Source organism: Chenopodium album, chromosome 4 (assembly GCF_948465745.1).
Source record: "Chenopodium album chromosome 4, dcCheAlbu1.1, whole genome shotgun sequence".
Lineage (NCBI taxonomy): Eukaryota > Viridiplantae > Streptophyta > Magnoliopsida > Caryophyllales > Amaranthaceae > Chenopodium > Chenopodium album.
Genome location: NC_137837.1, coordinates 31,757,465 through 31,775,313, shown reverse-complemented (window position 1 = coordinate 31,775,313; position 17,849 = coordinate 31,757,465). Strand labels below are relative to the sequence as shown.

Sequence of the window (17,849 nt, the reverse complement as noted above, 5' to 3'; positions counted from 1 at the left end):
AGTCCTCTGGGATTAATGTATGTTTTTGCCAATGTGAAAAATTAAAATAAGGAAAAATGAAAAAGAATAATCCCACCTTTGACATTTCTGCTCAAAACAATCTCACCTTTGAGTAATTCCGAAATAATCCCACCTTCACCCCCCCATCTTCTCAAAACAATCCTTTAACTGGTTTGTCAAATTGGTGACTGGTTGAAATGGGTAACTTGCCACGTGTCTCATTTTAATTGGTCTTTTTTTTAATTATTTAAAAAAACAAAATGAAAAATAATTAAAAAAAATAAAAAAAATAAAAAAAAAACTCTCCTTCCTGATTCCCCACCTGGGCAATCTTCACTACCGGAGCATTCCCCCCCCCACCTCGCCTTCCCCATCGATAGCAGCTCTACTTCCCAGCTATTAGAAATCAGGGAAGAGAGAGAAACTATCAGGTGTGTATGTGTGTGATTGAGTGTGGAAGCTACTAGAGTAGAACTAGAACATCTTCCAGTTGGTAAACCATCAATGATGAAGAAATGGACTGTTATGTCCCTCCTTTTTCTCTTGTGCCTCTTCTTTCTTCTTCCAAATCAAGGTGATTTTCTCATATTTTGATTTTATTTTGGTAAATTTTGATCAATGTAATAATATTTGGCATGAATTTGATTTTAAGTATTGTACTTTGATCTGTTTAATCAATTGATTAATGTTGCACATTTTGATATAATTTTGAATTAATATGGGAAACAGTGGTGGTGGGTTTCGAAGTGCCTGTAGGGTAGGATTTTGGTTCGGTGCGTAAGTGTTTCGAAAATGGGGAGAGTTTAGTCCGATGTGGTGGGTTTCGAACTAGGATGGTTTTTTTTTAGTCCGATTCATCAGTTTTCGAGGTGGGCTTTTGGTTCGGCGGCGTGGGCAATCAAGTGGGAAGGGATGGTATTTTAGGAATTAGGTGGGGTTGGGGTTTTGGTTTTGGGATGGAGCCATGGAGATTTGGTGGAGTGGGGACGTGTGGGGGCAAGAAGGGTTAGGATTTTGTGGTTGCAATGTGGTGGTGGTGATGGAGGGATGGTGGTGGTCATGGTGGGTTATCCAAAGAAGAAGATGGTGAGGTGGGAAGAGAGAGAAAAAGAATAGAATTATTAAAAAAAAATTACTTCCTCCGTTTCTATTTAGTTGACGCGTTTGATTTAGGCACATATATTAAGGAGAGGAGAGAGAGTGAGAGAGAATGAAAAAGCAAGTGAGGTTGCATGTAAATGCAAGGTAAAAAATTTACCCAAAAAAAAACGTGTCAACTAAAAAAAACTTCCTAAAAAGGAATACATGTCAACTTAAAAGAAACGGAGGTATTAATAAATAAAAAATTAACCTGTTTAACAAGTTTTAGGTTAAAAGGTTTGTTTTGAGAATATGGTATTATAAGGTGAGATGTTTCTGGATTTTTGAAAGGTATGATTGTTTTGAGCTAAATTGATAAAGGTGGGATTATTTTTTTTCTATTTTTCCAATAAATAAATAAATGAATAAAGGGTTTGTAAGTTCAGCGAAATTATCATAATAAATCGAATATCTTGTTTGCTGGATCAGCCTTTACAATGCATAAAAATCAATGTCTACCCCATAGTTTATGTAGAAGAAAAGCAGCATTCTTTTTTTTTTTTTTTTTTTTTTTTTCTTTTTTTTTTTTTACAAGAAGTTCTAACAAAGCAAAGACAAACAAACAAAAACTAAAGACTAAAAGGACCATAAAAGCACACGCCGACGACGAGCCTCAACCGCCAACCAGTGGGCCGGAGTAATCCACTGATGAGGAACCTTGCGAAGCTCACAAACAGAAAATCGCGAAAGCAAAGTCCTAATATCCTGAAGGAGCCATAGGCAAGAAATGTCTCGATCACTTCCATCCCGAAGAAGAGTGAATAAAATCGAGTAATCAGTGTAGATTAGCAAGCGCCTGAATCCACGACGATCTGCAGCTCGAAGGGCCCGTAAACAAGCTTGTAGCTCAGAATGGAGAGCTGATGAACAAATTAAAGCCCGAGAACCACCACCTATCACACAGTCCAAACCAACATCTCGAAAGGTCCAACCTACCCCTGCACTATTATTCTGAACATTCCAGGCCCCATAAAAAATTAAGCAGGCATCGAAAGTAGATGAGGGGGATCCTTGAAGACAACAAGATACAGAGTTTACCAAGGCTCCATGAGGAGGTCTCACAGAAGAGTAAATAAGTGAACCAAATTCTCGAGCCGAAGAACTCCTAATAATCCAGTCCTGCATTATATGAAAGATCACAGCTGGAGACAACACAGCTTAGCGAAAGATTTTATTGTTACGTTTCAACCAAACATCCCAACACAAGGAAACAAATGAGACCAAACCATACCAATTTTTAGCGCAATGAAAGTCTGAGACCATATCGACAAACCAATTAATAAATGGCTTGTCATGCAAGAGCTGAACCGAAGAGGCAATCGGAGTAGAAGCCTAGAGATAAGAAGTAAATGAAACAGGTGATTTTGTGGCAAAATACACAAGTCGAGTCCCGGAATACCCCTTAGCTGTAAGATACCAGTAAGAGGTAAAGCATTATTGACAAGCTTCCAAGAAAAACACTGCAGTTTTGACAGAAGGGGCAGTCCCCAAAAGTGCTTCCACCAGGTGATCGGGATTGTAAAGCAAGTGTTGCTGATTAAGCAACATAGCGTAAGCTGACTTAGTAGAAAAAGAGACCTTTCAGTAAACAAAATCATCCATCGGCTGACTAGGACGCTCCAAAGCCAGAATACGAAGCGCCGCAGAAGTATCAAACAGTTGGTGAACCAAAGTCGAATCCCACGCGTAAGAGCGCGAATTAATGATAGAAGAAACATAAGTCGGAAGAACCATCTCACCAGAGGTTAGATGAAAAATCAAAGGTTCCCCTGAAACCCAATTATGCTCAAGAATCTGAACCTGAGATCCTGAACCGACCTTCCAAGCAATCTCGTCTGCTAGAGTCAACAAACTTGTCAGTAGACTGCGACAACCCCAAGAAGTACGCGGAATTGTGCGAGTCTGAAAAGAGCGAAGGGAAGGATACTTGGTCGTAAGTAACTTAGAGACCAAAAGCTGAGGGTGATGGTGAATACGCCGGGACGGGCTAAAAGAGCATAATTGAAACTATTCATCCTACGAATACCTAAACCCCCCAAACCTTTAGGCAAATGCAAAAGGGCTTTCGAGCGTAAAGCGAGTTTTTGAGATTGAGAATCAGATTTCCACCAACAACGAGGAGATTATCAATCTTCGAACTGATTGAGGAAAGAACCTTAAACACAGAGAGAATATGATTGAATGATGCAACCAAAACCGAATTTATAATAACTAATTTTGCCGCTGAAGAAAGGTCCACGGATGCAAAATCCGAAAGACGCTTAACTACCTTATCAATAAGGAGCCCAAAGTCAGAAACTTTATTGCGACTCAATTCCATCGATAAACCCAAGTATGATCCAAGAGATGGCTTGCACTGCAGCTTCAGACTATGAGTAAGGTAATCTCGATAATCATCCAAAGTTTTTGGACTGAACTAAACAAATGACTTTTGTAAGTTTTTAACTTGACCTAACAGTCCACAAAACTCCGATAAAAGAGCTGTTAAATTGTCACATATCTCGGGAGAAACTTGTAGAAATAACAAGAAATCATCCGAAAGAACAAGTGAGAAATCGAAGGAGCACCTCGAGAAATAGTAATCTCTCGAATAAGACTCTCTTTCGGCCTTTCGAAGCATAGCAGAGAGAACCTCCATGCAAAGAACAAATAAATAGGAAAAAAGAGGATCACCCTGACGAAGGCCCTAGTGAGGCTGAAAAGCCGGCGAAGGATTCCCATTAACCAACACCTGATAGTTGAAACACATTGACTGATGATGTGAATCCAATAAGGCGGGAACCCATACTCTTGAAGCAACCTAAACAGAAAATCCCGCCGAACTCTATCGTAAGCTTTGTTCATGTCCAACTTGATGGCCGCGAAAAATCTCTTTTTAGCTTTTGAATTATTCGTATACGAAATAACTTCATGAGCTATTAACGAATTGTCCGACAAAAGACGACCTAGGACAAAAGCATTTTGAAAGTCATCCACCAAACTTGGCAAAACTAATCGAAGCCGACAGTGAGGCACTTGGCAACGCATTTATAAATCACATTGCAAAGTCCTATCGCCGGAATTGAGAGATGACTTCCGGATCCTCCACCTTCAGAACTAAGGCAAGGAAGGTGTGATTCCATTCTTTTAACATATAGCCATGAGCAAAGAAGTGTTGAACCGCCGAAACTACCGATGGACCAACACAAGACCAGTGAGACTTGAAAAAGGCGGAAGGGAACCCGTCTGGACCAGGAGACTTATTATCATCAATACTAAAAATTGAATTTCGAATCTCTTCTGCAGAAAAAGGAACCATAAGAGATTGTTGTTGTGCAAGGGAGAGCGAAGGTAATTGTAAACTTTCCCACCAATCAGAACTGTGAGAAGTAGCATAATCTAGACTGAATAGAGATCCTTATAAAAATCCAAAGATAAAGACACTATACTTTCAAAGTCACGATGCCAAACGCCAGACTCAAACAAAAAATCTTATTCTGCCATCTTCTAGATTGAACCAACGAAAAAAGGGGGCGAGAATGAGAGTCACCTAAGGCATCCCATTTGATTTTTGCACGCTAACACCAGAAAAGATAAGCTGCTTGTGCCTCTGCAACTTTCTCATCCTTTGTAGTAATAAATAGACAACGATCAATACGGGAGGACAAGACCGAAGAAGCTTGCTGAACTTCCGATACCAAAGCATTCTTAATAAAAGGGGAGATTGTATAAGAAGGTTTGTACAGGTTTTGCAACATTACGACAACCTGAGTAGTGCACAGCAAAACAGAGTCATTAGCCTCGTGTAAGGCATGGCAGATTCAAGGGATTCGCAATTTCCATCTATGCACATATCTATACATTGCTATGTACACCATTGTTACTTCTAAATCCTATTTGTCAATCAGAACTATAAACTGAACACAGTCAGCACAATGATGAAAAACGATGGCACCTAAACTTGTACTAGAATTGCTACTCTCGAACAAGGAAACTAATGGAATTGTCACTGATGTTGTGCTAAGAGCATACATGCTACGTGGTCATAGACAGACGTGATATCCAAATACAGTACTGCCACCTAGCCGAACTTGTGGACATCAAATATCAGAAGGTGCTTGCTAACAGGTCTTTGCAGTGCTTGGCAATCATCAATCCTCCCATAACCTTGAACTGAATCGACAGAGAAGATATGTACAAAGCTATAGCCCATAAGAGGAGAAAAACCAGCTTCAAAGACTCCAAAAAAATCAAGCAATGTACTTGGTTGGCAACACTTTCACATTGATAACATGGAAGCCCTAAAGGATGCTGGAGAATTAGACCAACACCTATGCAAATGATGGGCTCTCTATATGCTTGTCGGTGGAATCTTTTATAATACCATTTTCTTCAGCTAACTGCGTGTTACCTCTTGTTGTTTGGATTCCAACACGAGACAACAGCTGGTCCTCTTGAATAGGATCTGTTCTATGAATTTCAGGAGTCGTTGATAAATATCTACAATGACGTGGGCTTATAGCTTGTAAACTGGTGTCAAGATGAGATCTAGAACTTGACATTAACTGCATGGATCGTTTCTTCTCACTAGTCTCACGCAATGAAATCCGGCAAACTGGGCAAGTGCAATGCTGCAGCAGCCATATATCTATGCACTTTATATGGAAGTAATGGCCACAGTAAGGGAGTATACGCAATACATCTTCTTTATGATATTCAGCCAAGCAAATCGAGCACCTACAAGAATAAATAGTCAAGTTAGTTCCATAAACGAGTGAAGTGACCAAGGCCAGAAAGAAATTAGGTAAATATCCACCACTTAATCTAGTAAGATTTGAAATCAATCAAATCAGAACAGAATACAAGCATGAAGGAATATTCAATGACGAATAAATCATGTACCATTGATAGTTAATACAATGGGTACACCTAGAATATGAAATATACTTGGAAGCTGCATAAGAATAAGGGTTTGCCCCAGTTGGGATTAGAAAAAGGTCAGTGTATTACGCAGGTAAAAGAGGCATGAACTAATAAATTATACTAGTAAAACTTTAATTTCAATTTTAGAAATGGATGCATCTATTACTTGAGGCCCTGGTCATAATTTCAAATGAGAGTTCAGTAGAAGCCCTATAATATTTTACGCCTAGGTTATCATATTTCATCCACACATTCACAGTAATTATCTCTGAAACAATCAGTATTCCATCTTCAGGGACATACTAATGGAACTAAAACTTCAACCATTCCAATTTCTAGATTCCTCATCATTCACTTTTAACTTCAATAATCATTAGTTCCTCTCTCTCTCTCTATGCACACACACAGTGACACAGCTATTCTAAAGAAAATACGATAAATCTTAGGAGACATTTACAGTAGACTGTAAATCTGTGATTCATTGGTATACTCTGCACATTCACTTGCAACAGCTTTAATATTTCATACTTGCCTAATTTTTCTATTGATCCCTCAATCGGACTTCATTACTAGAGTTGCATAGCAACTTAAGTTATTCTTAGCTTGTAACAATTACTTAGTAAAATTCAATTGAATTTTATAGGTTTCAGAAAATATTTTCCAATATAAATCCTTGGAAGAATCAGTCGCCACTGATATGTTAAGTGGCAAATTCCATGTGGAGTAGTTTTGAAGCCATTACTAAGACAATCAATTATGATATTGTGGGACAGAAGAACAATTGTCAACAACCTAGTACATTCCAAAGGTTTGGCAACAAACTGATTAAATAAAAAAAGTCAACAAATGCTAGTAAATGCTTGATATGGGATTGATGGGAAGCTAACTGGCACCCAAGACTCCTAAAAGTAACCCATCACCATATAAAGTAAGAAAAGTATTGGGTGAGTTGGACTCTGTATATTATAAATAACACGTGCGGATTATAAAAGGTTCTACAAATACAGAATTCGAAAGAGTGAGAGAGAAAAAAGAAAAAAAAAAGGAATACAAACTGAAAACAACAATCCAATTCCAAATCTAAAGTTGGCAAACAGTTTCACAATCAATTTGTAATTCTCTATCCTTCGGATGCATCCCTATTCTTCTAGTTTTCAGAAATTCGGTAATTTTCGGATGCATCCCTCTAGATTTGTTATGGTTTTGGAGGTGTTGTTGAGTGGAAAATCTAAATTGGACGCCATCTCACTTTATTCTTGTTAACATATTGATCTATGATGTGAATTTTAGAATATCTCCCCATTTTTATTGTACACATTACCAAAAAAATGTAAAAATAAAAATTTTAACGTAACAAAATATAAATTAAACAAAATAATGAAGAAAAATTGACTATAAGAATAATATCAATCAATCAAAACCTTAATCCCATAAGTGGGGTTGGCTACATAAATCAAAGTGATTATTCCATATAGTTATCAACAAAAATCTTCCTCCAAGAATTTTTTTTTAAAAAAAAAGTCACTTTTATAATATTAAATTGCAAAAGTTATAAAAAGGAATTATTAAACAATCTTACAGAAATAGAGATTCCAAGCGGGGTTAGTGTTCGAATATCATATTAGAATGCATTTCCCTTTTACATGATAATAAACTGTTTTCCAAAAAATAATATCAAAATTTATAAAAAAAAGCTGATATTATACACACCCTTCAAACTTTTATGTTCTATTCAATAAATTATTTTTGATACATAGTTTAAGAAAAATATTGAAAAAGGTTAGCGAGTGTTAGATAAAGTAGGATAAGTAAGAAAGAGAATGTATAAAGGTGGGTGGTAAAAAGTTGAACGAAGTAAGAAAGAATGTGCGGAGTGTGTAATTATTCTGGGGTAAAAGGGGTAGGTAGGTAGAACAAAAAAAACTAACATAAAAGGACAGTAGGTAGCTAGAAAAAAATAATGGAGGGAGTACTTAATATCAATCAATCAATCAAAGCCTTAATCCCAAAAGTGGGGTCGGCTAACATGAACCAAATTTGATTATTCCGTGTAGTCATCAACATAAATCTTTCTCCTCCATCCCTTACGATCCAAAACTTCATCCTCACGTAAATCCATGCACTTCATATCCTTCCTCACTCCTTCCAACCAAGTCATCTTTGGTCTCCCTCTTCCTCGTTTAATCCCTCCATGGTCCCACTCTTCCACTCTTCGCACCGGTGCACCCTCGGGTCTCCGTCTTACATGTCCAAACCAACGCAGACGATTTTCCCTTAGTTTATCTACAATGCCCGCCACACCTACTTTCTTGCGAATAACCTCATTTCTGATTCTATCTCTTAAAGTGTTTCCACACATCCACCTTAACATGCGCATTTCCGTAACCTCCATCTTTTTAATATGCTCTTTCTTAGAAGCCCAACATTCTGTACCATAGAGCAACACTGGTCTTATGGCAGTCCTGTAGAATTTTCCCTTCAACTTTAAGGGAATGCTGCGGTCGCATAGCACTCCCGTGGCCGCTCTCCATTTAAGCCACCCTGACTTAATCCTGTGGGTCACGTCTTGATCAATGTCACCATTCTTCTGGATGATCGACCCTAGGTACTTAAAACATTCACTCATGGTCAAATCCTTTCCATCCAAACTCACCACTTCATTGCGTGTCCCCCTCTGAGTGCCAAAACGACATACCAAATATTCAGTCTTACTCCGACTTAGCTTAAACCCTCTAGATTCCAACCTTTGCCTCCATTGCTCCAACTTGACATTAACCCCATCCTTAGTCTCATCCACCAAAACGATATCATCTGCGAACAGCATACACCATGGAACCTCATCTTGAATTGGTCTAGTTAATTCGTCTAGAACCGTTGCAAAAAGAAAAGGGCTTAATGCAGACCCTTGATGCAATCCGATTGTAATAGGGAAATCTTTTGTCAACCCTCCGCATGTCCTCACATTTGTTGACACATCCCGATACATATCCTTAACTAGGTCTACATACCTTCGTGGGATACCTTTCTTCAACATTGCCCACCAAAGTATCTCTCTTGGCACCTTGTCATATGCCTTCTCTAAATCAATAAAGACCATATGAAGATCTTTCTTCTTTACCCTATAAAACTCCATCATTTGTCTTATCAAATGGATTGCCTCCATAGTAGATCTCCCAGGCATAAAACCAAATTGGTTATCTGAAATGCTTGTGCATGCCCTCAACCTTTGTTCAATCACCCTTTCCCACAACTTCATAGTATGGCTCATAAGCTTAATTCCTCGATAGTTAGAACAATCTTGAGCGTCTCCTTTGTTTTTATAAACCGGGACCAAGGTGCTCTTCCTCCAATCTTGTGGGATCCTTGTAGCCGTCCATATCTTGTTGAAAAGGTTTGTTAACCAATCAATACCAATCTTACCCAAACACCTCCACACCTCTATCGGTACCCCATCAGGGCCAACCGCCTTCTTAGGTTTCATCTTCCTCAGTGCAATCTCCACCTCTACTCTCCTAATCCTTCGCACATACTCCATGTTGATTTCTTCATCACTCATAGAGGTATCTCCTATCACAACTCCATTACTTCCATTAAATAATTCATCGAAGTACCCCTTCCACCTGTCCTTGATGCCCTCCTCTTGCACTAGGACCATTTGGTTCTTATCTTTGACACACTTCACCATGCCAATATCCTTCCTTGCCTCTTGTCTTCTCTTTGCCATCTTATAAATGATCCTTTCTCCCTCCTTGGAATCAAGCTTTTCATAAACCTCCTGATATGCCTTTTCTTTTGCTTGGCGAACAGCTGCCTTTGCCTTGCTCTTAGCCTCCTTATACGCTGCAAAGGTTTCATCACTCCTACATTTTCCTAAGGCTTGATAGCATTCCCTTTTTTGCTTAATTACTGCTTTCACCTCTTCATTCCACCACGAAGTATCTCTCTGTACCGAAGTTCTTCCCCTTACTTCCCCTAAGACCTCTTTGGCCACTCTTAGGAAACAGTTCTTCATTCGTAACCAAGTCATGTCCGGATCCACCTCTCCATCCCAATCCGCTTCTTCAATTACCTTTTCTGTAAAAACCTTAGCTTTTGCATCCCTTAGGGTCCACCATCTTATCCTTGGTTCTTCTTGTCTAACTTTTTTCTTCGCCTTCTCTTTCAGACGAATAGTCATTACCAATAGCCGGTGTTGGGTGACCACACTCTCCCCTGGGATAACCTTACAGTTTATGCAACTTTGTCTATCTATGCTCCTTGTGAGCAGGAAGTCTATTTGAGTTGCATTTGCTCCATTCCGAAAAGTTATCAAGTGTGAATCCCTCTTCTTAAACCAAGTATTAGCCAAAATTAAATCATATGATTGGGCAAAATCCATAATAGCTTCACCACCGGCGTCCCTCTGCCCATACCCAAAGCCTCCATGGACACTCTCATAGCCATCTCGGCTCGCCCCAACGTGCCCATTTAGATCCCCTCCAATATATAACTTCTCTGAGTGGTGGACACCCTGCACCACCTCGTCTAGGTCCTCCCAAAATTGTCGTTTCTCTTCTGCATCTAAACCCACTTGGGGAGCATAAGCACTGATAACATTCACAATCTCCTTGCCACATAGCAACTTCAGCCTTATCAACCTATCGTTCTTCCGATAGACCTCGATCACCTCTTTTGCCAACCTCTCATCGAGAACCACACCAACCCCGTTCCTAGCTCCACCATTCCTTGTTCTGTGGCTCGTTTCTTGCCCAACATACCATACCTTATACCCCAAAACCAAGCCTCGAGCTCCTTCTCCTGTCCATCTTGTCTCTTGGAGGCACATGATGTTCACGCGTCGTCTTTTCATTACTTCTACCAATTCTGCTGATTTTCCCGTAAGAGACCCCACATTCCAAGAACCAATCCGCAAACTAAATTCTTTTCTCCCACGCTCCCTCCTGATCCCAACTCCAAGCCCTTGATTATTTGACACCACAATTGGGCAATATGGCGCGTCGCTTCTGGGCGACGACCTAGCAACCCTTACATACTTATCACTGCACCCGGGTCTGGGAAGTGCAGCGCGTCGCTCAGTAGGGAACGCCCCAATGGCACGCCCTTGCTCATTTGACACCACACTCGGGCAATGTGGCGCGTCGCTTCTGGGCGACGACCTAGCAACCCTTGCATACTTATCACTACACCCGGGTCTAGGAAGTGCAGCGCGTCGCTGAGTAGGGAACGCCCCCACGAAAATATCTGTTTGGCTCATGTCATGGGATGTGACGAAGTTTTATACTGGCTGTCACTGGCCTACCGTAACCCTCCTCCTTTATCCAGGCTTGGGACTGGCAGCGGGAAACCCACTGGCGGAGTTGAGGGAGTACTTAATAAATGACAATAAATGTCAAAATATTTTTATATAAAGTAATTATACTATTATTTAAAAATGACACTAGATTTTCAAAAGATGATATCAAACATCTAAAAACTAAAATGGAACCTGAAAAACTTATATTAAACCCTAAAAATGTAAAATAAAAAAACAAGTATTTTAAGTGGTTCCATTTGTTGATGTTATGCTTCTAATTACTTATAATTAGTAGGTTGTTAGTTTCCTTAAATTTGGTGTTATTAGTCATGTTTGTATTTATTTAATCATAAGCATGTATGCAGTTTATTAGAAGTAGATTAAGTGGTACTAACTTAGCCACTTACTCCATAATTAGTTTCAGGATGATTTAGTAATGTTGACAATTTATATAATTAGTTGTTACCTTGTCTTTTCATGTGAATAGTCATGCAGTGATATTTTCAAATTGCATTCTTTTGCTTTCTAATCCCTAACAAAATTTGTATCAAGACATTCAATCTTGTGAGCCTTTAAAGGGAAAAATATAGCATATGTTTATCTTCCATCGTTTATCCAATGGCATCAAACAACTTTGGACTTCCTTTCCCATATTCAAATGAGAGAACTTTCACTCATGGGCTATCAAAATGAACTCATACTTTAAAGCCTTGAGCCTATGGGAAGGAATTGTGAGCGATGTACCCCCAACTCCTTTAACACAAGATCCATGTGCAGCCCAAAAAATAAAGCATGATGAAATAGAAGCAGCTATAGCAAAGCCACTTTTGTGTCTACTGATAGGGGTTGTGAAACTCCCAAAAAGGTAGGGGAGGAATTGAAGGGATTCGAGAGAAACGATCAAACTAGATTAATGCAAATCTTAAATCTCAAGAGGGAAAGATATTGCGAATGAAAAGAATTGTAAGTGTCAAAGAGTAAAAAAATTTACTAGCCAAAGAGCACTGGACTAATGGATATGATTTTATTATTTTTACTCTCCCGAAAGGTACAAATCAAAAAACTCCTCCTTTAAGACAAAAAGGACCTAGCAAAGTTAACATGTGCGAGTTGAACAGTCTACTTCATGTTATGGATCAAGGAAATTCGTGGGAAATGAAGATGGTTAAAAGGTGAAAAGTGCACTATAAGACAAATCCTTGTATCGAAAGGGGAAAGGAAAGACCCATAAATGTAACCATTGTCTCAAGGATGGTCACAAGGAAAAAGATTGTCAGCACAAAGGTAAGCCCAAATGCTTTAGATGTCATAAATTTGGCCGCTTGGCAACATATTGTTGGTTCCAAAATGATGAGCATGTATTTATGTCATCAGATAATGAATAGAAGTTCTTAATAATGAAGTTATGCTTCAAATTAATCACAACTAGTGGGTAGTTATTTTCCTTATTTTTAAATCATTAAGCATGTGTTCAATAATGAGAAGTGGATAAAAATTGGTGACACTAACTTAGCCAATTACTCCATGTTTCTTGCATTAGTTGCTTAAATTTAACATGATTTAATTTTCTTGGGAGCTTATAATTCCTTATCAATCGTTGTGAATGAGAATGCAGTGAATTTTCTTTAATAGATTTATGCATGTTGCATACTTATTTTAGTAAAATTGTCATTTAAAACAAAACTAGACATCAAACGATGATATCAGACATCAATAAAGAAAAACTCAAAAAAAGACACCAAAATATAAACATCATTTTTATGACGTCCAAAATCTTGTATTAAATGTCATTGCATCTAAATTTCAAAATTGAAATGTTCATAAATTCACACAAAATCTCAAATTGTCTAAAGTGTAATTAACCAATACTAAATAAAAGTTATTAATCAGGTGAGCTCTAAGCAAACACTAGAGAAATGCATGTATATCATTTCACATTATGAGGTACCTAGGCCACCCATAGTTGTCGACATCCAACTTTCACTTCATATTTTTCTCAAAGTGAAATCAATAAATAATATAACAATTACAGCAATCTTATAATAGTGAAGTAATGTTATACTTCCCCCGTTCTAGACAATTATACCCTCTAAAATATTTATTTATTTATTTTCCCTTGTTAATGTTAATTGCATTTTTTTTAACTCTTAAGAATATTATGATGATGTTTATATCCCTACAAAATATTGTTTACTTTGTATCATTAATACTACCAAAAACTAAAGTTGTAACATAATGTCAAACCCAAAAAAACTCTCCAGACATGGCTAGCTAGCTGCCCTAGTTATACTAAATGGATGATGAAATTGAAAGATCTAAGGGGAAAAAAAAAAAACCTTTAACAATAAAATTAGCATGATTTGTCTTTAGCAAGGTTTCATATGATTATCATTATTCCTTTTTAATCTTCTTACTTTCTGTTTTGGTACATTCTATTTTGATCTTCTTATTTTTATATTATTCTTTTTATGGTAAAGAAAATCTCCACTTTTATCACTCCTTACCCGCCCACATGGTCCAAATAAATTTATTTCATAATACCAAGTTTCTATAGAACTTTCTACCCACCTTTCACTTACTACTTCATTTTATATGAAGAATAAGTAAGAAAATAATAAATTATTTTTTAAAAAAAGAGGGAATAATAGTTACAAACTAGTTAATCCCTAAGCGATGCTAGACTTATAATAACCAATATGAGAAATATGACAACCTATTCACTAAATATGAAGGAGCAATTTTTTATATTTATTCATAATAGCATTGAGAAAATTTATTTTGAAGTCCAATGTATAATACTTCAATGTATAATCTATAACATTGAGAAAAAAAATTATTTTGGAAGGAGAAACAACAATAAATAAAATAATCCATTTTTATCCACTTTATTGAAGTTCAATGTATAATATTTAAAAAAAAAAAAAAAAAAAATCAATGTACAACAGCAGAACAATTTCCTAAAATATAGGAAAAGGACAAAAGAAATAAAAAGACTTCCTAAATTGAATTGCTTTAGGTAAATCTAAGGAGAAGAAAAAAGAAATAGGTTTGACAAGATATTAAAATTTAAGCACTTATTGCTTTAGTATAGGTATATATAGCAATAAAACCTAGTGCCAAAGAATCTATTAAAAACTCAAAGCTAATTGCAAGGTTATCATTATTGCCTATCCTTTTTGCTCAACTCTGATTCAAATAAGATGAACAATTAAATTGATTGACCAGTCTGATTAAATCAGATTAGATTCAAAACATAATAATTGGGATGTGAAACCTGTGATATCCGGTATTGATGCATTGCTCACCCCACTTATCAAACAAACTGAGTATATAGCAAGAGTGTTTGGAAATGGAGCACTAAGTCTAATAGTCTAAAGAGGTATATAATGTTTCAAATTCCGAAATCGGTCACCAGTAAAACCACGGGAATTAGCAAACACAAAGGAAAGTTTTGTACTCATATCACTATAAAGAACCCTTGTTTCAATAGGATATACAAATGATGGAAATCTAATTGCAAGAGAACTCAATGGTAAATCTTTATGATGTCATCAATCTCCAAAATTTAAACATAAAAAAACAAGCAAAAATATCCCAGTTACAGACACAAAAAAAAATCATAAAATTAAAGAGCTTACTGTCCACTTTCAGCCGAGGAAAAATAAGCGTCACCGTACTTTTTCGCCGGGAAATTGGCAACAATCGGAGGGTCAACACCGTGCACCCCCCGCTCCAACTGCAAAAAAAAAATGGATGTTTATTCATCTGTCTGATTTTTTTTTTATAATTTTCATCTAATTAATCAAGCAAATTGAACAAATTATTCCAATCATCAATCAAATATTTTAAACAAAGTCATAAGCTTAAACATTTTCAACCCAAAAGAGTACTATAAACCAATCATGGCCTAAAATTCATTTACTCAAAATAGTAAGTAAAAAAAATACACAATGATTGAAAAAGCAAGACTCCTTTTGAATGAAAGAAAGACATACTCATGCCAAAACCCAATATCTAGTCAACTTCAGATGCGACGATGTTACTCGAAATCCGACACTTCAAATCAATGAATGAATGATTAATATACAAATCAAAACAAAAAAAGGAGGGAAAAAGATGTTTGCTTACAGTACTGAGATTAGATCTAGACGACGCAAAATGGCGACGGAAATTTCGACGAGAAGCGCGTAATTGAATCCGAGCACAGATGAGTCTAGTACAAATGAACACTATAAACAAAGTGCTAACTACAAATCCAATCACTGTCATAACCAAATTTGTTTTTGCAGATGCCATTTTTTTATTCTTCAAATTGATTCTTTTCCAGTTCAAAATTCTCTACCACGAAGAAGAATTTTGGTCAGTTCTCCATTTTTATCAATTCGATTGCTAAAAACCCTAATTAAGAAAAGGGGTGCTTGATTTCTGCAGCAGAATTCATCGGTAAAATTGTGGATGAAATTAGCACAAAAAAGGGATCATCAAAAAAAAACAAACTAGCAAAAAATTCGAATAATTGTGATGATACTAAATCAAAATCAAAGGGGAAGAATCTTAGAGGTTGAACAAAGTGGAAGTTGTGTTGAGTAGAAAGTAGAGTTGACGAAATGAGGAAATATAATTAAGTTGTCAATTGTAAGCTTTTTTGTAAGCTTAGCAACGGTTTCTACTACTTAGGCTTGCGCATAAACAAACACAATTGTGAATTGGAGAGTAGATTATGATTAAATTTTGGGAATTTCTAAGGGTTAACCATGTGCAATTGACTTTTCGCATATTAAATTCAGGTATAATTTTGCAATAGCTTAATATATCAGATACCAGTAGGGATGGCAACGGGTCGGATCTGGTCCGGATGGACCCGGATCCAGATCCGTTTTTGTATATATGATCCAGAACCGACCCAGATCCGTCGGGTCTAGAAAATGAAGACCCGGATCCGGATCCGTCGGGTCCAACGGATCCGGGTCCAAAACGAGTCCAATATATTTTGCCTAATTTTTTGCAATAAATGTAATGTTCGGGTCAAAAAATTTATTTCAAACTTATGTTGTTGGTTATTAAGTTCAACCCCAAATTAACCAACTTATACTCTCATATTTTGAATTAAAATTATAAACAACAAAAAAAAAAAAAAAAAAAAAAATACAATGTTAAATATGAGCTAGTGAAAAAACAATGATGATATATATAATATAAGCATTAAAATTCTTCTCTTGAAAGGGTTCATCTTTATCATTACTAACATTATCAACATTTTTAATAAAAAAACAAACAATTTTAGTTTTTTTTAATAGGAAAAATAAAAAAACGGATCCACGGATCTGGATCCGGGTCTAGGGCCCAGATCCAGATCCATTTTTGTCAGCAGGACCCGGATCGACCCGGAACCGTCGGGTCCAAAATTTGAAGACCCAGATCCGTACGGATCTGGATCCACGGATCCGGGTCGGGTCCAGATCCATTGTCATCCTTAGATACTAGGTGTGAAGCCCGTGCGAGGGTTAATTTATATTTTTTTTTATTATTTTTTGAAATATTATTATTATTACTACTCCGTATTATTATTTTGTATTATTATTTTTATTATTAATTTGTTTGGATATTATTTTTTGAAGGAAACACTTGTATTGATTATTTTAATTAATTTACTTAAAAATATGCTCTCGTGTTTTTTTTCCGACAAAAAAATTAATTAAAAATTAAATAGGTTTATTTGACTCAACTATTTCTTTAATACCACCAGTATATGTTCCAAGTACTTGCACATGTATTAAAGTATAGCTAGTCCTACTCCAATCCATATTTCCGTGTACATCAATTAAGAATTATCGGTAGTAACACACTAACAAACTAATGGTAATAAATTTATCCCTAATTTTAAATTATATGTTATTAAGTAATAATAAAAATTGAATAGATAGAAAAATAATTAGTAAAATAATAAACAACAATAAACTAAAATTACCATTAAACTTTTTCACCATCGTTGACGTTATTATAATAGGAAAAGGTTTAGTGAAATCATTGAGTTGGTTTTATATGTTTTGTATACTCAGTAAAAACTTTATTCCAAAGCTTATTTGAACTCGTTTCCCCCTAATTACAAAAAAAAATATTAGATACACATAAAATAAATATACGTAAGAAGAATTATTTTAAAAAATTATTAACAAAAAAAAAAAAAAAAAAAAAAAAACATACATACCATTTATCTTCTATTTCGATAGAATCACCAATTTCGTTTACAACCATACCTACTACCTCTAATATAAAAATACAACACTAAAATATTAGAAAAAATAAAATTGATATAAAACAATCTATACATTTAGATAAAATAAACCAATATATTTACCGGGAAGTGAATAATTGTTGCGAAATTGATCTAAAGAATGTAATTGTATAAAATCAAATTTATGCATTGGTATTTTTTCATCATCTCCAATTGCTCGGACAATAGTGTTTTGAAAAAATTGAATCATTATTTTGTTGTCACTGACAATGCGATATT

General features: G+C 36.3%; 1 protein-coding gene across 1 annotated transcript; it reads right to left on the bottom strand.

The window, feature by feature from the left end:
- Window positions 1-4,799: 4,799 nt before the first annotated feature.
- Window positions 4,800-16,033, bottom strand: LOC145626904 (RING-H2 finger protein ATL38-like). The gene is made up of 3 exons (XM_081679359.1): window positions 15,464-16,033; window positions 14,974-15,071; window positions 4,800-5,856 (listed from the first exon to the last, which is right to left on the bottom strand). The coding sequence occupies exons 1-3, from the start codon at window positions 15,629-15,631 to the stop codon at window positions 5,451-5,453; spliced, it is 672 nt and encodes a 223-aa protein (XP_081535485.1). The 5' UTR covers window positions 15,632-16,033; the 3' UTR covers window positions 4,800-5,450.
- Window positions 16,034-17,849: the final 1,816 nt, after the last annotated feature.